This window comes from Mesocricetus auratus, unplaced genomic scaffold (assembly GCF_017639785.1).
Source record: "Mesocricetus auratus isolate SY011 unplaced genomic scaffold, BCM_Maur_2.0 Super-Scaffold_100010, whole genome shotgun sequence".
NCBI classification, from domain to species: Eukaryota; Metazoa; Chordata; class Mammalia; order Rodentia; family Cricetidae; genus Mesocricetus; species Mesocricetus auratus.
The window spans coordinates 60,305,577-60,326,200 of record NW_024429194.1 but is presented as its reverse complement, the minus strand read 5'-3'; the positions used below and the strand labels follow the sequence as shown (position 1 = coordinate 60,326,200).

At 38.0% G+C, this 20,624-nt stretch overlaps 1 protein-coding gene across 1 annotated transcript in view; it reads left to right on the top strand.

Moving 5' to 3' along the window:
- The window catches only part of Col3a1 (collagen type III alpha 1 chain), a 35,453-nt gene extending 18,480 nt beyond the window's left edge, over positions 1-16,973 (top strand). Inside the window, exons 17-51 of the mRNA XM_005084479.4 lie at positions 107-151; positions 260-358; positions 592-645; positions 739-846; positions 1,500-1,553; positions 2,096-2,194; positions 2,526-2,579; positions 2,722-2,820; positions 3,210-3,263; positions 3,374-3,427; positions 3,752-3,805; positions 4,329-4,382; positions 4,862-4,906; positions 5,438-5,536; positions 5,622-5,729; positions 5,967-6,020; positions 6,579-6,632; positions 6,715-6,768; positions 7,402-7,455; positions 7,910-8,017; positions 8,290-8,343; positions 8,609-8,662; positions 8,842-9,003; positions 9,114-9,221; positions 10,102-10,209; positions 11,204-11,257; positions 11,342-11,449; positions 11,963-12,016; positions 12,491-12,598; positions 12,846-12,899; positions 12,997-13,104; positions 13,903-14,194; positions 15,125-15,312; positions 15,638-15,880; positions 16,552-16,973. Of these exons, the coding sequence (XP_005084536.1) occupies positions 107-151; positions 260-358; positions 592-645; positions 739-846; positions 1,500-1,553; positions 2,096-2,194; positions 2,526-2,579; positions 2,722-2,820; positions 3,210-3,263; positions 3,374-3,427; positions 3,752-3,805; positions 4,329-4,382; positions 4,862-4,906; positions 5,438-5,536; positions 5,622-5,729; positions 5,967-6,020; positions 6,579-6,632; positions 6,715-6,768; positions 7,402-7,455; positions 7,910-8,017; positions 8,290-8,343; positions 8,609-8,662; positions 8,842-9,003; positions 9,114-9,221; positions 10,102-10,209; positions 11,204-11,257; positions 11,342-11,449; positions 11,963-12,016; positions 12,491-12,598; positions 12,846-12,899; positions 12,997-13,104; positions 13,903-14,194; positions 15,125-15,312; positions 15,638-15,880; positions 16,552-16,698 (3,246 nt within the window). The 3' untranslated portion in view covers positions 16,699-16,973. The remainder of the gene's footprint in view (positions 1-106; positions 152-259; positions 359-591; positions 646-738; positions 847-1,499; positions 1,554-2,095; positions 2,195-2,525; positions 2,580-2,721; positions 2,821-3,209; positions 3,264-3,373; positions 3,428-3,751; positions 3,806-4,328; positions 4,383-4,861; positions 4,907-5,437; positions 5,537-5,621; positions 5,730-5,966; positions 6,021-6,578; positions 6,633-6,714; positions 6,769-7,401; positions 7,456-7,909; positions 8,018-8,289; positions 8,344-8,608; positions 8,663-8,841; positions 9,004-9,113; positions 9,222-10,101; positions 10,210-11,203; positions 11,258-11,341; positions 11,450-11,962; positions 12,017-12,490; positions 12,599-12,845; positions 12,900-12,996; positions 13,105-13,902; positions 14,195-15,124; positions 15,313-15,637; positions 15,881-16,551) is intronic.
- The last annotated feature ends 3,651 nt before the right edge of the window (positions 16,974-20,624 follow it).

Genomic DNA, 20,624 nt, shown 5'->3' with positions numbered 1-20,624 from the left:
CAATACATAATACTTGCCAATAAATATATTCTCTAAACAAAAAAGTCCAAACACATGTGTGCTATTAGCATTCCTGCTAAGATGTTCTCTCCCTTTGTGTACCTAGGGCCCTCCCGGGAATAATGGCAGTCCTGGTGGCAAGGGTGAAATGGTAAGCTGGGTCATCCTCCACTCATCTCACACCAATTTATGCATTTAAGTCTGACTGTAGAAAAGAAGGTCTGTGCATGGCTAATGTTAGTGTCTGTGTTCTTCTTAGGGTCCTGCTGGTATTCCTGGAGCTCCTGGACTAATAGGACCTAGAGGTCCCCCTGGACCAGCTGGCACTAACGGTGCACCCGGGCAGCGAGGTCCTTCAGTAAGTTCGTCTCTCCTTCAACACCTGGAAATTCATGCTTAACTCTCAAAACAAAATATTGGTATTTCTTTTACTCCTTGCTCTCCCTCTAGCTGTATAACATCTGACCATTTATGATTTTGTTAGTCAAATCCTTGGGGTTTTATTTTTGTTTTTTGTTTTGTTTTGTTTTGTTTTTATGAGACAGGGTTTCCAAATCCTTGTTTTTATATAGATATTCTGTTTCATTTTAGGGTGAACCCGGCAAGAATGGAGCCAAAGGAGAGCCAGGAGCTCGTGGTGAACGGGTCAGTACTCAACTGGAAGCATCACAGTGAAATGAGAAAATAATTGGTAAAATTTCTCTACTGAATTTCATTACAATTATGTATCCTTTTTAGGGGGAAGCTGGTTCCCCAGGAATCCCAGGACCTAAGGGTGAAGATGGCAAAGATGGATCACCTGGAGAACCTGGTGCAAATGGACTTCCAGGAGCTGCTGGAGAAAGGGTAGGTTTCCATAGTGACCTGCTTCACCTTCAGGGTACAGCAACTTTTGATATTTTTTCCTGTTTGTTGAGACAGGGTCTTCCTTATAGAGTAGGATGGCTTGGACCAGGCTAGTCTTAAACGTTTGGCAATCCTACTTCAATTTTCCCTATTACTTATACTAGAGATATGAACTATCACACCAGTTTAAAAGATAACAAAATCCTGTAATAGTGAACTGCTTTTACGTGGTGTCTCACTGCAGGCTGACCTCAAACTTAGGGACTCCTAACTGCCTCACAAGCATGGGGATTGGAGGTGCATGACCACATCCTTCTATCCACTGTTTTTCTTTGAGTACCCAATTTAAACTTAAAACCTGAAGAGTCAGTTTGCCTTTTTCTGTTTTGTTGGTATGTTTTGTTGATTGGTTGTTCTGTGATTTACTCTTTTTCACTGTTTCAGAGTTTTGGTTTTGTCTTATTTAGTTTTTTTTTCAGTTCTGGGAAGTGAACCCATGACCTGTACTTGGTGGGCAATGATCTACCACTAAATTAATCCCAACCTCCTATTTAAAGAACTTTGCAACATAAGAATATCTGTATTGCTACCCGTGGATTATGAACAAGTTTTAACCTTTTAGACTGAAAATATTTAACTGTCATTTTTTCCAGGGTGCTCCTGGTTTCCGAGGACCTGCAGGGCCAAACGGCATCCCAGGAGAAAAGGTAAACACTCCAGTTCCTAAATGTCATTACTATAAATAGGTATTTCCTCTATACATTATCCCACTGATGGAAAGATAAATATTTGGAGAATATGTATCAGAATAAGAAAACATAAATCATCTTCTCATGACTCTAGTCCCTGCCTCAATACTTCCTGGGCTTTGTGATGAGTGAAGTCACTTCATCTGTCAGTGAGTGAGAATCACAAATCCCAATGTCACTGCAGGAACAGCAGATAGTACCTGGAAGTGCAGTGAAATCTGGAAAGTAACATCTAACCATTAATGATGCTTAACTTTAAACACACATCAGCATATACATAAGTCCAATTAGTAGTTTCTTATAAGCATGGGATAGTCATCACAGTTACCCCATTTATTTTTCTCCCAACAAGACACTACAAGTTAAACCATATGATCTTAAACAGCAGAACTCAGCAAGACAAACAACTCTCCTTGAGAGGTCAAATAACTCCAGTAGTCACAGATTAAGGACATCTAATTCAATCAAAAGTCTCTAAAGTTTATTATCTCACAACTTAGGGTCCTGCTGGGGAGCGTGGTGGCCCAGGTCCCGCAGGGCCCAGAGGAGTGGCTGGAGAACCTGGCCGAGATGGAGCCCCAGGAGGCCCAGGAATAAGGGTAAGGAGGCAAGTTTATTTGAGTAATGCTGCTGTAGTATGGTTAAGAAGAAAGGCAATACAAGTGATGATAGACCTAAACCAGGTTCAACCAGACAATACCTTTCAGAATGCTCAAAGTAAACAAGCTAAATTCCTTTAAGAAAACATGGGTTAAGACAGATGAAGGGAGAAAAAAAGAAAATTTATTACTTGACTAAGATGTTTTTTTAACAGAAAAAGGGCATGCACTTACAAGGCTACATATAACCATGTAAATCTCAAAATTGTTCAAGTTGAGTATGTTGTACCTTTTCATTTTAAGTCACTTGACAGTTATGTTTTTCATTTAGGGTGTTCCCGGAAGCCCAGGAGGACCAGGCAATGATGGGAAACCAGGACCTCCCGTATGTACAATTATGACATCCCTTCTAACTATCCCAGGAAAAAATGGGAGGCATTCTTTAGCTAGATTTGAATATGTGCAAGTATATGGTACTTTGTATATGTTCATCAAACTCTGAATAAGGCAGATGTTTTCCTTACTAGGGAAGTCAAGGAGAAAGTGGACGCCCTGGTCCTCCTGGCCCATCTGGGCCCCGGGGTCAGCCTGGTGTCATGGGTTTCCCTGGTCCTAAAGGAAATGATGTAAGTGCTACCGCTACTTTCTCCAATAAATATTTTACAGTTATACTTTGGCCTTCTATCAGAAAATGCAAAGATACCCAAGATTTAGCATCTTCCTCAAACATGGAAGAATATGTGAAGTTGAGTATCATGTCAGAGATGAATGTAATGTATAATTGAATTGCTCTGTGTGTGTGTGTGTGTGTGTGAGAGAGAGAGAGAGAGAGAGAGAGAGACAGAGACAGAGACAGAGACAGAGACAGAGACAGAGAGGGGGGAGAGAGACAGAGACAGAGAGACAGAGAGAGACTTTACATGTGTAGGAGGGTCAAAATGGGGTTTTGAGTTTGATTAGGTATTTTTTGTGTGTGTGTGAGGGGATTTATATAAACACTTTCCCTTTTCTTTAGGGTGCTCCTGGCAAGAATGGAGAACGGGGTGGCCCTGGAGGACCCGGCCTTCCAGTATGTACCTTTTGTCTTTTTCTGACTATCTAATCAATTTAGTCATCTCAAAACTCAGAACTTCCCTGATACATGTATTAATTCTGTTTCCCTAACTGCCATTGTTGTAGGGTCCTGCTGGAAAGAACGGTGAAACTGGACCTCAGGGTCCCCCAGGCCCTACTGTAAGTACTCATATGACTGAAGATAGAGGTAGGGTGGAAATAGAGCTGGGGCAAGCCTCCAGAAATGATGCTATGGCTGCTATGTGTTACAATATTTCACCAGTTACTAGACTTCTGTATTTATTATTGCATTAAATACTGACATTTACTGTATGTTGTACTTAATTTGCCATGAAAATATTCTACAGCCCAATTTTCCCTACTTTTTATACACCTGACTTATTTAGTATAAGAAATAGGTTTGCTGAGATGTGAACTGTAGATTAAATATGAAAGGACAATTTTACTTTACAATGGCATATATCATTGTATTTTTCATTATAGGGTCCATCTGGTGACAAGGGAGATTCCGGACCCCCTGGTCCTCAAGGATTACAAGTAAGAGCTTATTCTTTTAATGTGATTTGCTTTTTAACAGACAATTCCAGTTCCCCTTCAAACCTATTTTGGTGGCATAAATATACTTCAGAATTTTTGCTACCATGCTACATGTTCATCTAAAACTTAATTTGTAATCTTTTCCTCCATTCTGAAGTAAAATGTTAATAGTAGTTTCTTCTATGGCTATTCTAGAATGTGAATGTAAAGTTATTAAAAATGAACTGAACTTCTACAATTCTATATGCACACTTACTTCTATCACAATAAAAGTCTATGTAGCTAAATTCATCTGCCTTTATTCATTAATACATCTGTATATACAAAAACAAAAATAAAGATAGGAGGTTTGTAAGGCACAGCCACCCTCTTTCTGTCATTAGTTTAAATAGGGCAAACATCCTTTACCTTGAAAATATGAAAACAATGCCATGAACTACTCTGAAAAATATGTTTACATGTGAAAAACTTTCACAAAACTAGGTTTAAAGTGATCACATGATATAATTCTGTTTATTTGCAGGGAATACCTGGTACCAGTGGTCCTCCAGGAGAAAATGGAAAACCAGGTGAACCAGTAAGTTGAAACTATATTTTCATTTCATATAGCAACTACATTAAAAGATCAAAAAACATTTATCTATTATTAACTTTGTATGTACTCTTAGCTGAGTTTTGATGATGTATAGCATTTAATAGAGTGGTTTGCTAGTAGATATGAAACCCTCAATTAGATCTTTAGCAGAGTATACAGTAAGTACCCACCTGTCTATCCATTCCCTTTAGAGAGGTATGTAGGACTATCAGAAGTTCAAGGTTATCCTTGACTACATAATGAGTTGAGTTACATGAGACTCTGTCTCAGAAACATGAGTTACTCATAATGTCATTTACACAGAGTTTAAATTTTGCTATAAAACAATAGAATTAATAAAAGCACATTGCTTTGAGATTTAAGCAATTGTACAACATATAGGCATAACAGATGTCCATGTTGCTTATACTTGTGCAATGCATACTGAAAAATGCTTACCATACATAATGCTGATCTTCTAGGGGCCAAAGGGTGAAGCTGGTGCGCCTGGAGCTCCCGGAGGCAAGGTAATTTCTACTTTAACCTTTTAACTATGTTATAGAGCAACTGATTAGGGGAACACTTTTTTTAGTACATTGACTCAAAAGGTTCTTAGCTTTGAATCTAAATCCATGTAAGCAAACTGCAAGCATTCCCAATGCATTGGACTTGCTCCATATGAATACTCTATTTCTCTAACATTAATATAAGCACCACAGACTCAGCCACCAAAGAGGAAATGCTGCTAATGCATGGGCTCCCTACAGAGAATTGTCCTGCTGAAATAAATGTAAACTTTACCTCTAAGAATAATAACAGTAATTACATCAAAACACTATTACCTTAATCAGAAAAAATGTACATTTCATTGTTTTACACCTTTTTAAAGATTCCTGTTACCAAACAGCTAATCAAAATTGTATACTCATAAAAATTACAAAACTTTTAAGAAGTATGCTAAAACCTAGTAGACATAATCAAAATTATGTAATTTGCAGTGCTTTTCTTTTCTGAAGGCCTGTTTCTAATGTGGATGTTACATTTTTACCGATTTATAGGGTGACTCCGGTGCCCCTGGAGAACGTGGACCCCCCGGAACTGCAGGGGCCCCTGGTCTTAGAGGAGGAGCTGGACCCCCTGGCCCTGAGGGTGGAAAGGTAACCTTAGTTTCTGATGACCTGGACTTCAACTGATACACTTCAATTGCTTTCTTGTCATCTGCCATATATCTTTCCTTTGCAGGGTCCTGCTGGTCCTCCTGGTCCCCCTGGTACTTCTGGTTCTCCTGGTCTCCAAGGGATGCCTGGAGAGAGAGGAGGTCCCGGGAGTCCTGGTCCAAAGGGTGAAAAGGTACTGGTTGTTTTATCTTTATTCTACAATAAAATGGACTTTGTTTAAGGAAGATAAAAGGAAAGCCACACTACCAGAATCCATTTTCAAAATTATTGTTAACATTTTAAGTTAAATTTGACATAGAGTCCTATAGCAACTATTAATCAAAATACCAACTCTTATGCCAACAAATCTTGAGGGTTTCTCTTCTTGGATGACTTTTGCTGGGTGATGACACTGGCGTTTGTTTGGCAGGGTGAACCAGGAGGTGCCGGTGCTGATGGAGCTCCAGGAAAGGATGGGCCAAGGGTGAGTATTCCCATTTGTAAGAAATGAGCGTTGATAATGTGCAATGTGTGGTAGACCCTACTTCAGCTTTCACTGTTTCAAAATAACTACTCTCATTAAATAAGACCATGTGACCACATTCTGGACATTAAAAAGACACTAATCACCTGACTATTCAAATTCTTACTTTGCATCTATCACTCCCTGATAGTTCTATTGTATCCTAAGTATGAAGAGAATCCTTAACAATATGAAAAACAAAAGCCAGGAATGACTACCATGATTTGTCAATAAAATCCAAAGTAATTAATATTGCTAAGAAATACAATTTTAAAAGGCATTGCAATAAGATCTTATATGACATTTTATTTATCTTCCCTAAAAAAGGCAAAACAAAAAATGAATCAATGAACTCACTGAATTCAACTACCTTCTACGGTCATACTCACAGAATACATAGCAGTGAATGTGTCATTTGAAACAAAAACCGATCCACTTTAGTAGATGAGTGTCTCCACACTCTGATTAATAAAAGAAATAATGTTTACTTCTTTTGAACTAAAATCCATCTTTCTGTAGGGTCCTGCTGGTCCTATTGGTCCCCCTGGCCCAGCTGGTCAGCCTGGAGATAAGGTAACAACATTATTGGAAACAGAAGTCAACCTTTGCTTTAGTAGATACAGAATAGTGACAGTATCATGTGGTCTTTTTTCAGGGTGAAGGTGGTGCCCCTGGACTTCCGGGTATAGCTGGACCTCGAGGTGGCCCTGTAAGTATTAAAGGAATTTTCAACATACTCTTAACCCTACACAGGCTATTGCCTTGCTTTATCATCTTTGTCCCTGGTGCTCTGATCCTAATGCATGACTCTATCTTTAAAATATATAAGATGCAAGAATATATTTAAAAATTGAAATCCACAGGAGATTATTTTTAAGGTAGCTTATTTCCTGAATAACCCTGGGAAAAGCACATGAATTGAAAGATACTATACACTTCTAAATGAGCATTTCTTAAACTTTGCCAGGGGCACCTTCCAAATCAAAAAACATTTGCCTTGTGTTTTTGTTTAATCTGTGCATTAATTGATGTCTTAACCTTTTGATGTGTTTTAAATACTTTATATTTAAAAGTTATATAATTAAATGTATCAATATTTGAACACTTTGAAGATCTATCCTTTGAAAGTTATATCACAGTCCAGAGACAGAAGAAATCAGCAGCTCTGGTGTTCTTTCTAATTTTAGTGAGAAGTAAAACAGACTTCTAGGTTAAACTGTATTTGCTGCATTGGTACATTTCCCACTAAAGGAAGTTGGGATGATTTAGAGGACACAGTATGATCCCTGTGGGGAAGGCCCCACAGTATGATCATTGTGACTAACAATATATTTTCCTTCAGGGTGAGAGAGGTGAACACGGGCCTCCAGGACCTGCTGGCTTCCCGGGTGCTCCTGTAAGTATGGCTGTCTCAGCATGAATGTCTAGTGCCCATTTTACCGTCTCGCCAGTAAGTAGTAGACACAAGTTACTCTGGTTCCAGTCTTTCATCAGCCACTTTACCCTTCAAAGCTACTTTATCAATTTTTAGGTAACTTAAATACCTATCCTTTATTATGTTTGGGCAACGTGGCAACTCAGCATCACAACGCTCATTTTCAAATTTGCCACCCTTGGGAAGACTTCTCCCTAATGGCAAATCATATTTTCTTCCTCCTCGTCCTATTTTCTTCTCTTTTCTCACAACATTGATTTTGCTTTGGCATGTCTTCAGAGTGCCTCCTGTTCTTATTGGATGACAATGTCTTCCCAGCTTTAAAAAAAGTTCTATATTCAAAGAAAAAAGAATGATAAGTCAAGTGCATTGTGAAGGAAGTTGGCTCACAGGCTGTCACTGTTGCTATGTGCAGGGACAGAATGGCGAACCAGGTGCTAAAGGAGAAAGAGGTGCCCCCGGAGAGAAAGGAGAAGGAGGCCCTCCTGGACCTGCAGGGCTCCCTGGAGGTTCTGGACCTGCTGTAAGTCATATTGCTAGGCATAAAACATCTTAAAACATCTTGGTTTACTAATGAATTAACATTTCATGAAGATTTTGTTATGGGGTGAGAATGTAATCTTTACAAGAATGTAGTCCGTAATTTGGATTTTGGTTTCAGTAGTCTAGATATGATCATATGTGATCTCTTTTACTCTTCAGGGGAACATTACTGGTTTCCTAATGCTTAGTACTTTTGTTATATTTTTATTTTGGTGCTGTATTTAATGTGTCTTTCCTTCCCTTTGTGTTTAGGGTCCTCCTGGTCCTCAGGGTGTCAAGGGTGAACGAGGCAGTCCTGGTGGTCCTGTGAGTACTGATCCTCTTAACATCACTCAATGAACTGTTATTGAAAAGATGAGTCCAATCTATGTAAAGACACTGGAGCCACAGGGAGAAGGTGAAATTCAGTCAGTCAGTCATTGGTAGTTGTGTGTAAATTTGAGGCAGAGGTGCAAACCATAAATAGCTTTAAGATGAAATTCAGGTTCTGGCCCATTCCTTGTCTTCATATTTGTGTGTGCACAGATTTATGTTCCAGTTTTGAACTCATGAGGGTTTTTCCATTTCACAGGGTGCTGCTGGCTTTCCTGGTGGGCGTGGTCTTCCTGGTCCTCCTGGCAACAATGTAAGCATTTTCCAGTCTTTTTCAATGTATCTCACAGAAAGACTTCATATGTCTAGGATGAGGAAGTGATATTTTAACATACATCTGCCAAATCCCATATAAAATTGAAAATAAGTAAAAGGCAAGGAAGAAAACACCAAAACTCATAATATACATGTTTACATTTCAATTCTTTGCAGGGTAACCCAGGCCCCCCAGGGCCCAGTGGTGCTCCTGGCAAGGATGGTCCTCCAGGTCCTGCCGGTAACAGTGGCTCCCCTGGCAACCCCGGAGTAGCTGGACCAAAAGGTGATGCTGGTCAGCCTGGAGAGAAGGGACCACCTGGTGCTCAGGGCCCTCCGGTGAGTGGCTCTGTCATTCTGTTGATTGACCATATATTTTGATAAAAAATTTAATAAGGAAAATATAACTGCATAGAAATGAGCTGAAACCTCCTTATCTATTACAACAGGGATCCCCAGGCCCACTTGGAATTGCAGGAGTTACCGGAGCACGAGGTCTTGCTGGACCACCAGGCATGCCAGGTCCTAGGGGTAGCCCTGGGCCTCAAGGTATCAAGGTAAGTGTAGTTACCTTACACTGAATTCTTGATTCCCTTCACAGGAGCAGAGATTTCTTCACCATATCAGATATGAGAGTAGTTCTAGTCAATATGCAAATTTTGAAAGAGCTGACCTTCTTGACACTTCCAGGTTTACAAAAACAAACTTTTATTAAATCATCCCAAAGTACATAGGCAAAGCAAGTCATAACATATATACAAGCCTTAAATATATATACACAGGCAAGCCAATGTCACTGAAAAGCAATCTTGCTTTTTCCAACACCATTTTTAGGACACTTGTGAGCATCCCTCAGTTTGTTCACTATAACTATTAAGGGAGAAACTTTTCAGCTCATAAATATATAAGAATTTAATGGATGTCAATTACTCAACCACTTCAAGTCATTTTGCATTCTTGGTCTTCTTCCATTGCTATTACCATAACATTATAGTACTCAGTATCTGAATTGTGTATTCATCAAATAAGCTAACACAATTCCATTTGTATCTGATTCCATAATATGAATGTCAGAAAATAACAGCAGGAAATTTAACAGTAATTAACATATCTAGCAAGATTCTAATAAATCCTGATTCTATGGTCACTAAGGTGATGGTTTATCATTATTATTTCTATTGTTCTACCCCTAAGTTTCTGTTCCTCACAACCAAATCTTTTAAAAGAGCTTTTTGGCATTCTGAATTATTGTGCAGTTAGGAAAATACAAAAAGTTTGCTCCCCCAATTTTCCCCCTATGAAGGGCATGGTTTCAAGAAAGTTGGACAACAATAGAAATTTAATAAAACACATTTTACCCTCCAAAATAAAGAAATCTGGCAACACTCTACTAGTTGATGTCGTAAATTGAAATGTCTTTTATTTCTTATTACACAGGGTGAAAGTGGGAAACCAGGAGCCAGTGGCCATAATGGCGAGCGTGGTCCTCCCGGACCCCAAGGTCTTCCTGGTCAACCTGGTACAGCTGGTGAACCCGGAAGGGATGTAAGTAGCAACTCAGAGAGTATGTTCAACCAATCAGCTAATATTCAAATTGTTTGATGTATTTTCCGTTAAATTGTATTTATTTAATTGTGTTTGTGTGTGTATACACCTGAGCACATAGGAACCATGCTATACACATGGAGGTCAGAGGATAGCTGTCAAGTGTCATTTCCATCCTTCCACCATGTAGCTCACCAGGAATGAACTCAAGTTACCAGGCTTAGTTACAAGTTTCTGTAGCTATTGAACCATCCAGTCTTATGTTCATGTAGCCACATTCCCCTTCCTCCTCTGGTAATCAGTCATACTTCTGTAAGTTAGAACAGTATAAAGGCCCCTGACCATCAGTATCACCCAATAAATTCATTAATAAAGGAGATACAACAGCTAACTAATTTATGGAACAGGTTAATAAAAAAATTACAGCATACAATTTTTATAAGAATATTCTTTATTCATTGGTAATTGTTAATTTTCAATTAAAATTTCATATTAACAAACTATATTTAACAAGATGCTATGTGATTTTTGAGAGCTATATTCAATGTGGAAATATTAAGTAAACTTTAATTTTGGATTTCCATCATAAATTTAGATCTTCATTACTCAAAAATTATTTGTTAGCTGTACTGTATATACCATTTTAAGGGTTTTTTCATTATTACTCTCCTCATAATATTTTCTGAAATTTTAGGAAAACAGACATCCTACACATCTGCCAAAGAACTACAATGTTTAAAAGAAATAAGCCACATTGTAGTATGTGAAATTTCTTGTCACCAAAAACAACTTTTGACTTTCACTAAGAGACAAACAGCAAAGGGATGGGAACATGAAAAGGAAGGAAAAGTTACTAAAGTATTCTTTGCTCAAAAGTGCCATAGTGGTATCTGATGATCTGTACACCAATTAGAAATCTTTTTAAAAAGAATAAAAGCCTTGCATAGTATTTGGATCATTTCAAGTCATCTCTTCCTCCCTCCCCTTTCACCAGGGAAACCCTGGATCAGATGGTCAGCCAGGACGAGACGGATCTCCTGGTGGCAAGGTATAGCAAACCCATGTAAAGTAGACATGCAGAATTAAATGAAATGGCTGTCACAGATATGTGAGATCCTTTCATTTGTTTCAGGGTGATCGTGGTGAAAATGGCTCTCCTGGTGCCCCAGGCGCTCCCGGTCATCCAGGACCACCTGGTCCTGTTGGTCCAGCCGGGAAAAGTGGTGACAGAGGAGAAACAGTGAGTTCTAATATGCTCTTCCCTATATATGTGCCCTGATACCTCAAAAAGAGACCGGGGTCTGGATAGGATGTTACTTCTGCCCGCTGTGATATGTCTGTGCTGATGTCTTTCAGTATTAACTGCAGGAATGCAGTCAGAATGAGCAGAACTCTCTTGTCCTGCTTTGTCTGTTTAAACACTTTGTATAGATGGAGGAAGGGAACAGATTTTGAAGGATAGAGCAATATTAGCTTCCAAAAATAATGTGTGTACTATTATCCCACAACAAAGCTAGTAATTAAGAACTATTTTCATTTTTGCAAAATTCAGAATGTTCATTGTATTTGATTTTTTAACTTGATTAAAACTGTGGTTAGCTTTTACACAGTATATATTTTGATCATGCTTCCCCTCACCCATTCCTCTCAGACCTCCTGCCCTCCCTGCACACTCAGCTCTGTAAAAGGAAGGTGTGTAAGTGACTCTGTTCACTCCCACACATGGCAGCTCACTTGTGTGTTTGCCTCCTAGGGGCCTGCTGGTCCTTCAGGTGCTCCAGGTCCTGCTGGATCCCGGGGTCCTCCTGTAAGTATTGAGTATTCGTGCTGTTGTGATTTTAAACACATTTTAGAGTGTAAAAGAGCACCCTGTTGCTTTTTGAAATGTCTAGAAAAGGGTTAGGATAACAGATACATAGCTATGGAGAAAACATAAACTTAATGTTTGATGACACAGAAAACAATTCAGCTTCTAAACTGAAAGTTCCACGCAGCTCATCATACAAATATCCATTATGAGGATTGCGATTACTGGTCCAAAATTTGAACTAACATGATCCTTGTTATTTGTGAAGTATCTTTTGATGGAGAGTTGTAGCTAATGGGATCTTGTAGAACAGAGTACTTTAATTACTACAATCTAGGAAGATGTCATATAATATATTTATTATTATAAAGTTAATAGAATTCTGGAAGCCATAACAGACTTATTACAAGTTCAAATTTATTTTCTCAATATGTTTGTATGATAATGACCTTAATTTGAAATATATTTCTACAGGGTCCCCAAGGTCCTCGAGGCGACAAAGGTGAAACAGGTGAACGTGGCTCCAATGGCATCAAAGGACATCGCGGGTTCCCTGGCAACCCAGGTCCCCCAGGTTCTCCTGTGAGTGCCTCCACTTTCGCAAACACTCCTTCACTGCAGAGCACTTTCCACCTCTGAACACATAAACAAGAAAAGATGAGACATGGGCTCAAGAGGTTATTTACAATAATGGTTTGTCATGAAAAAAAAATAACACGAAAGAGATGCTTATTTTGCCACGATCATTGTATTCCGGGCTGATCTTAAACAGTCCCTTCCACAAGCCACGGGAGATCTTCACTGGTCTTTGTCCTTCCTTCCTTTGCAGGGTGCTGCTGGTCACCAGGGTGCAGTTGGTAGTCCTGGACCTGCAGGTCCCAGAGTAAGTGTCATAGAAGTACACCAGGAGGTGCATATTTCAAGGTGTTCACACTGCTGGGAGATGTTCTAGCATCATAACATCATGTTCGTTTCTTAAGGGACCAGTCGGGCCACATGGGCCTCCTGGAAAAGATGGAACAAGTGGGCATCCAGGTCCCATTGGACCACCAGGACCTCGAGGCAACAGAGGGGAAAGAGGATCCGAGGTAAGACACAGCTTATATATACATGACTTAAATGTGCGTGACTTACATACATACATTAACTTGTTGCAATCCATTGTTTCACAACACCACGTTGTTTTTAAACTGAGGTATTTAACACAGTCTTGATTATGCTAACTTTTTATGCCTCAGTAACATGGAGGAAAAACTAATAGTTTGATCAGTGATTTTTCAGTACAACGACATTTACTAAACTAACCAAATAAACCGTGCCATGCTGATCTCACACCAAACAACTCATAGACATAACTTTATTTCTGTAGAGGTCTTACTAATTAAATAGCCTTTACAATTCCTGTCTTGCCACTGAAAAAATTATGGCTAGTGTCTTCATATTCCACAGCACTGGGGCAAATGTAGTTAAAAAAAAAAACATTGTATTGACAACTAAAAAAACCAATAGGCTATAAGCACAAGACACAATGGTAATGGGAAGTTTGAGCCCAGGAGATAAAGTCCCTGTTTTATTCCTTTTCCTGTCCGTATTTGAACTGTGCTTTCGGGGCTGCTGGTTACATCTTTATACAGGAGAAATTATGAAGTTTGTCCTCGATACTATTTATTCTAACATAATAGAATAACATATTTGTTGGTAATGAATTACATTTGCTATAAATTGACAATCATGAGCCTACAAAAATCATCTACATTTTTCTTAATTAAAGCAATTGTGGAAATATATGTGGATTGCTTACAATCCATTTTCCTAGACAAGTGGCACAGGCCTTCAGTGGAGACCCAAGAAAAGCACTTCAGTGATGCATGCTTTTACCCATCTAGGGCTCGCCAGGCCACCCTGGGCAGCCAGGCCCCCCTGGACCTCCTGGTGCACCCGGTCCTTGCTGTGGTGGAGGTGCTGCCGCACTTGGAGGTGGTGGTGAAAAGTCTGGTGGGTTTGCTCCATACTATGGAGATGAACCAATGGATTTCAAGATCAACACTGAGGAGATAATGTCGTCACTCAAATCTGTTAATGGACAAATAGAAAGCCTCATTAGTCCTGATGGTTCTCGCAAAAACCCTGCTCGCAACTGCAGAGACCTGAAATTCTGCCATCCTGAACTCAAGAGCGGTATGTTTGAGTCTGTATCACTGGTGGCTGTAGACTTACAGAGAAATCTGCTCTACTAGTATTTGAGCAAGAAAAATTTTCTGATGGAAAATATTTCAAAGCCAATATATTATCCAAACATTGCTAATTAAGTTGAAAACAATGATAGCAAAGGGGGAAAACAATACTTGAAGGTGTAGTTAAAGTATAACATAAGTAACTGCAAAATATTTCAAATAAAAGAAAATTTAAGGACAATTTTACAAAATTTTAACACAATTATTTCTAAATATCAAAGCAAAAATGATTTAGATGATCAAGTGGCATGTATCATTCTATTCCCATGGTTAGATAGGCATTATTTTTTTATTTTTATTATTGTATTATATATTTATTAGAATTCATTTTAATGAACTAATGATTAAATTTCAGTATTTTTGTTAAGTCACTTCTGTCTTTTATATACCATGGGATGTCTAATTTTATTTTTATTACTAAAGTATATTTATCATAATCAATATAAAATTATATTTTCAAATTTTGAAATATTTCAAAATTATTTCAACTTTTAAATATCTTGACATAGACCACTGCTTTTGCTCTGAGTAACCTTGAACATTACTTAAAATAGGAGCTAAGTGTCAGTTAAGTTAAACCATGATGCCATAAGTCTGAACTAGAACATTGTCTTTAGAGTAAAAAATGAGATCTAGAAAAGTATAACACACCAATCTATGTCTGTCAATAGCTTTATAGTTTTTTTAATTTTAGTACTTCTATATTTCTCACTGTCTTTTCACTTCAGAAATATTAGTCAGTCATACTATTTATTACACACAAATGCATGCGCACTCAATACACTGAGCCAAATAGGCAAGCAAACCTTCCGGCCCAGGCTCCACTTCTGAATTTTGTAACCAATTCCCACTATCTCTTTTGGTGACTTTCCAGGAGAATATTGGATTGATCCTAACCAGGGTTGCAAGCTGGATGCTATCAAAGTATTCTGTAACATGGAAACCGGGGAGACATGCATAAATGCTAGTCCTATGACTGTTCCACGGAAGAACTGGTGGACGGATTCCTCTGCTGAAATGAAACATGTATGGTTTGGAGAATCCATGAATGGTGGATTTCAGGTAAGAAAAGTTCAAACTAAGGTATGCAGAAATACCTGTCATTTTATTTTTTTCCTTTTACTTCTTCTCGGTTACTAAGTAGAATACTGCAAACTCTTGTCTAGTTAAAGAACCTGTTACTCGTATAAAAGGCTAAATTATACCAGGTTAGTTGAGGTTAAACAGCTTTCTTTACTTGCTAAGCCATTTACTTCTGCATACAATAAAATATAATCACTTAGTAGATATGAAGAACTTAGAGTGCAATGTCCATGCTGATATTGCATGACTCCCTTACCTGAGGCTGCAGTCATAACCTCTGCTCCATTTTTTTGTCCTTTTACAGTTCAGCTATGGCAACCCTGATCTTCCTGAAGATGTCCTTGACGTACAGATGGCTTACCTCAGGCTCCTCTCCAGTCGGGCCTCCCAGAACATTACATACCATTGCAAGAACAGCATTGCCTACATGGATCAGGCCAGTGGCAATGTAAAGAAGTCTCTAAAGCTGATGGGATCAAATGAAGGAGAATTCAAGGCTGAAGGAAACAGCAAATTCACTTACACAGTTCTGGAGGATGGCTGTACTGTAAGTAACAATGTCTTTAAGCAGAATGGCAGATAACGTCAGAATTTATTGTTTAATCATGCAAACTCTTTTACCAAGAAATAAAATCAGTAAGGGAGACAAAAGCTGCCTAGAGGCATGAATTATTTAACATCTACTTATTTGTTCTAGAAAATGTTATATATTACAAAAATTGAATAGACCCTAACTTATAGATGGAAAGCATTTGAAATGAAAATGATTGAAATTAAACTCATAAAACTACTTAGATAACTGGTAATACCTGCTGTATATTATGTGTACTATTTATTATATAAGCTCTATCAGACATAACCACTTTTTTAAAATTGTAAAGATATAAAATCTGACTTAAAATCTATTCTATTTCTCATAATGTATTAAAAGGAGAAACTCACTTTTAATGCTAACCACTCCCATTGTGAGTGACCCACTTCTTAGCAACTATAATATGGAAGCAATAATCAGAACCAGGCTTGAGAGTGGGTTAGCATTTGGCAATCTTCATTCTGGGTGCATTAAACCTCAAATACAGAAGCTCTCATATGTCTAAAAGGTTCCATGTGCACTAACTACTCCTTGAGAGTAGAAGACAGTGATTGGTGAAGGGGAGTATCTAAGTAACTGTTGTTTCCTGGTTCATTTCTTACACAATCTTTTCCTCTTTTGAATAGAAACACACTGGGGAATGGAGCAAAACAGTCTTTGAATATCGAACACGCAAGGCCCTGAGACTACCCATCATAGATATTGCACCCTATGACATCGGTGGTCCGGATCAAGAATTTGGTGTGGACGTTGGCCCTGTTTGCTTTTTATAAACCAAACTCTATCTGAAACCCCAGCAAAACAAAACCGCATCCATGTGTTCTTCTTGTTATAATCTTGTCAACCAGTGCAAGTGACCAACTAAATTCTAGCTATTTATTTCCAAATTTTTGGAAAAAAGTATAATTTGACAAAAAAGAATACAAAATTTTGCCATTCCATCCTCCCAGTACAGTTCAAATGCTTTTTGTTTTATTTTTTTACCAATTCCAACTTCAAAATGTCTCAATGGTGCTATAATAAATAAACATCAACACTTTTATGATAACACTGCGTTATATTCTTTGGACTCCAGCCCACCTGCAGAGCAAAGGTCACATTCACCAGCCAAAGGATATTTTTCTTTTCCAAACAGGCAAAGACAAAATTAGAAATGACCTCTCTATTTTAACTACCTCAACTGGTCAGACAGATAAATTCTGAGTCATAGAAGACTACACAATTTTCTACAACTTGACAAAACTTATGAATTTCCTCAGTTACATGTAGAATGCTGATAAAATAGAAACTTAGACTGCAGTGCAGGGATTTGAAAGAGTACTTTAAATTCACAATTGTCTTCATCATAGGTATCAATGCTTCTAAAGGGGCTTCTCTTCTGTCATTGCTAGTGAACTTGCAAATATTTGGGAGGGATCTAAAGACACATGTTACGGTGCTACTGTTTTCTCACTTTTAGAACTCTAGATCAAAATTAGTGACCTTCATTCAAGCCTTAAATGCACAATATCTGTCCATGTCACCTGCCAGAATGATTAATTGGCATGCTGCAGGAGCCTTTCTCCCTTTACCCTGTAAAAATCAACAACAACAAAAAAACAAGTTTGAGTTGCTTTTGTCACAATAATACAGAGAATATTTTAAACTTTTTCTTTTGTAAGTTTGTATGTGGTTGCTGATTTTTTCTCTTATAGTTACTCATAATAAAATATCATAATGAAATATTTCTGCTTTGTCAGTTCTCACAGATTTAACAACAGCGTGTTTACATGCAATAATTTCAGAAATTTTCTAGAAAAATTTCTGTTGTATAGTTCAGTAATATAGTGATTTAAAAATATGGCATATTATATGTGTAGAATAAAGATATGTGTCCAAGTGGGAATAAGAAAGAAGATGATGGCAAGTTATCAGGAAATGATGGGCTTCAGCAAAATGCAATCACCAGGTCCCTTTACCTACATGTGCAATGTGAAGATTTTGAGTAAAGATAGGAAAATGATTACCAGGGGCTGTGAGAGGGATAATATTGGGGTATTTTTAATCAATAGATATAAAATAATAGATGACAGGAGTAAGTTAAAAAATCTATTGGCGACTGTAATTAATAATACACACTTCAAGTTACTTTTTATTTTTGTTGTTTGTTGCCCAAGTGCCCAAATAAACCACTATTTTTTATTTTTGAGACAGGACTTGCTAAGTTTCCCTCCTTGCTAAGTCTCTTGAGCTCACTGTGTAAATTAAGAGTTCTGGAATGCAATGCTTCTGTTCCAGCCTCTTGGGAGACTAGAATTATAAGCACAGCTATCATGTTCAATTCATGATAGGTTTCATTATGAGACTTCCATACATGCATTTAATATAGTTTTCTCATTTCTACTTTCAATTTTAAATGCTTTCCTTAGTAATATATTGAGTGGGTAAACATTTAAATTAGAAAGCCAAATTTCCAAATTGACTGTTGCTAAGTGTGGTAAGTAAAACAGTAGAAACAATGCACAGAGGGACCAACTGAGCTGAGACAAGGCCAGCTCTCCTCATATCCCATTCCCACTACTGCTTGGTGTGTCCAGGCTTATAAATAGAATCAGATCTCAGAATGCCTCAGGGAGTAAAAATTAAAATGTCAGTCTCAGAAGGAGGCTGAAACAAAAGAATGAACTGACTTCATTAATCCATACTGCCCGAAGTTTGGAAAATATGTGTGCCACTTCTGAGAAACAAGACAAAGCATCATGCATTTTGGGGAAAAGATTATAAATACATGAACATAATAGGAAGTTATAGGAATATTTATTAACATGGATATTTAAGCAAACTTATATCACAGATTTGCTGAAGCTGAACAAATCTGAGACATCAGGAACTTCCTGGCAGGCAATAATGTAATTTTAAGACAGAAATGCTGACATAGACTCACAATACCTGATGGAACCACACGTTTTCTACTGGGTGTCATTTTCTGTATTAGGTACTTGTCATTTTGCTGTGATAAAATACTGGACAAACGCAAGTTAAGGAAAGGTTAGAGGCTGAAACTTTTGGGGGATTTCCCACCACGGTAGAGATGTTGGGAAAGCAGAACCAGGAGGCATCTAGTCATATTGTGTCCATGTCAAGAAGAAGGGAATTTTGAATACTTGGGCTCAGCTAGCTTTCCACTTTTTATTCAGTTCCAGAAACCTAGCCCATGGAATATAGCTTCCCATTTCATGATGGGTCTTCTCATCTCAAATTATATTATCTAGATAATAGTTTGCAGACATTCTCTGAGGGCATCCTAATCTAGATAATCCCTAGTGGCATGCCAAAAGCCTCATCTCCTAGTCTATTATGGATGTCATCAAATTAGCAATCAATATTCATACTTGATGATGTTATAGAATATCTGTTGTTACTGAGCTATGTGAAGGTTTTGACCATTGCTCTCAGGTAGATGAGGAACACCATGGTAACAGATGTTATAATCTAGTTAGCACAGAGTACTGCTGTAGCTGATTGTGTGAAATAATATTGCATGAGGGAAAGCACTAAGAATTTATTAGTCTATTGAAATAATCTTGGCCATGGATGATGGTGGCCTCTACCAATGTGTTCATGGTAAATGGGATGAAAATTGTTATATTTTAGGTACAAAGCCAACAGGAATTTCTAACAAACTTGTGTGTGGTACAAGTTAAAAAGGAAAAGAAAGCACAAACCAAGGCATATGACATGATTAACTAAAGAGTTGCATGATAACACATATCTTTAATCCCAATATTCAGCATGCTCAGGCTGGAGAATGCTGTGGAGTTGGAGACAGCATATGTTACATAGTCAGACCTGACTCAAAAATACAACAAATTAATTAATTAAAAACAGTTGCTAGAAATTATCGAAGTAGAAAATATCAAGGTATTCAACATTCTTAATAGGATACATTATGTTTTAGATACTCCCTTGAATCAAGGAAATAATTGAGAACATAAATCTATTGAGTACATACAGAAAAGAGAAAATATAGAAGCCAAGATCTACCCACATTTCAATATTTACAAGCTATCAAAATGAATAGAAAACAGTCAGGGAAAGAGCAAAAGAATGAAAGGGATATGGAAAAAATATAGTGACAAAGATGACGAACAAAGTTATAAAACTCATATGCCCCCTCCCAAAAGCCATATAAAAAGCAAACAGTTGACTTCAGTGGAGTAGCTAGAAAGCTGGGCACAGGGTTCAAGCCATGTTGCTTTTGTGAGTTTTTATACCTGCTGTGGTGGGCACTTTGGTGATGCAGTTGCCTTTGAGCTAGACATGCACCTATAACTAAACCTCAACACATTCCTGTAATTCTAATACACCCATTGGCTCATCAAACTAGAGTTGGATGTGATCTGTCTTTGGTCTATTCTAAGCACCCCATCTACACAGAAAAAGCCACATAATATAATCAGTGTCCAACCTGGTACTGACAGACCCAAAGACATGTTGGGAAAAAGCAGTTTCATGGTTGACATGATGTGCAATTAAGGTTGATGTAGTGGCAGCTTTGTGCTCAGTGTGATAGGTGACAAGACTTGGAACCAAGGATGAGCACTCGGAAAGCAGATTTTCTTTAGGGAACTCTAGGAGCAGATGTTTTCCTCTGTATCATATGAAGAGACATGCTTCCTTGATAAATGGAATCTGTCACACAAACACAGAAACACACCCC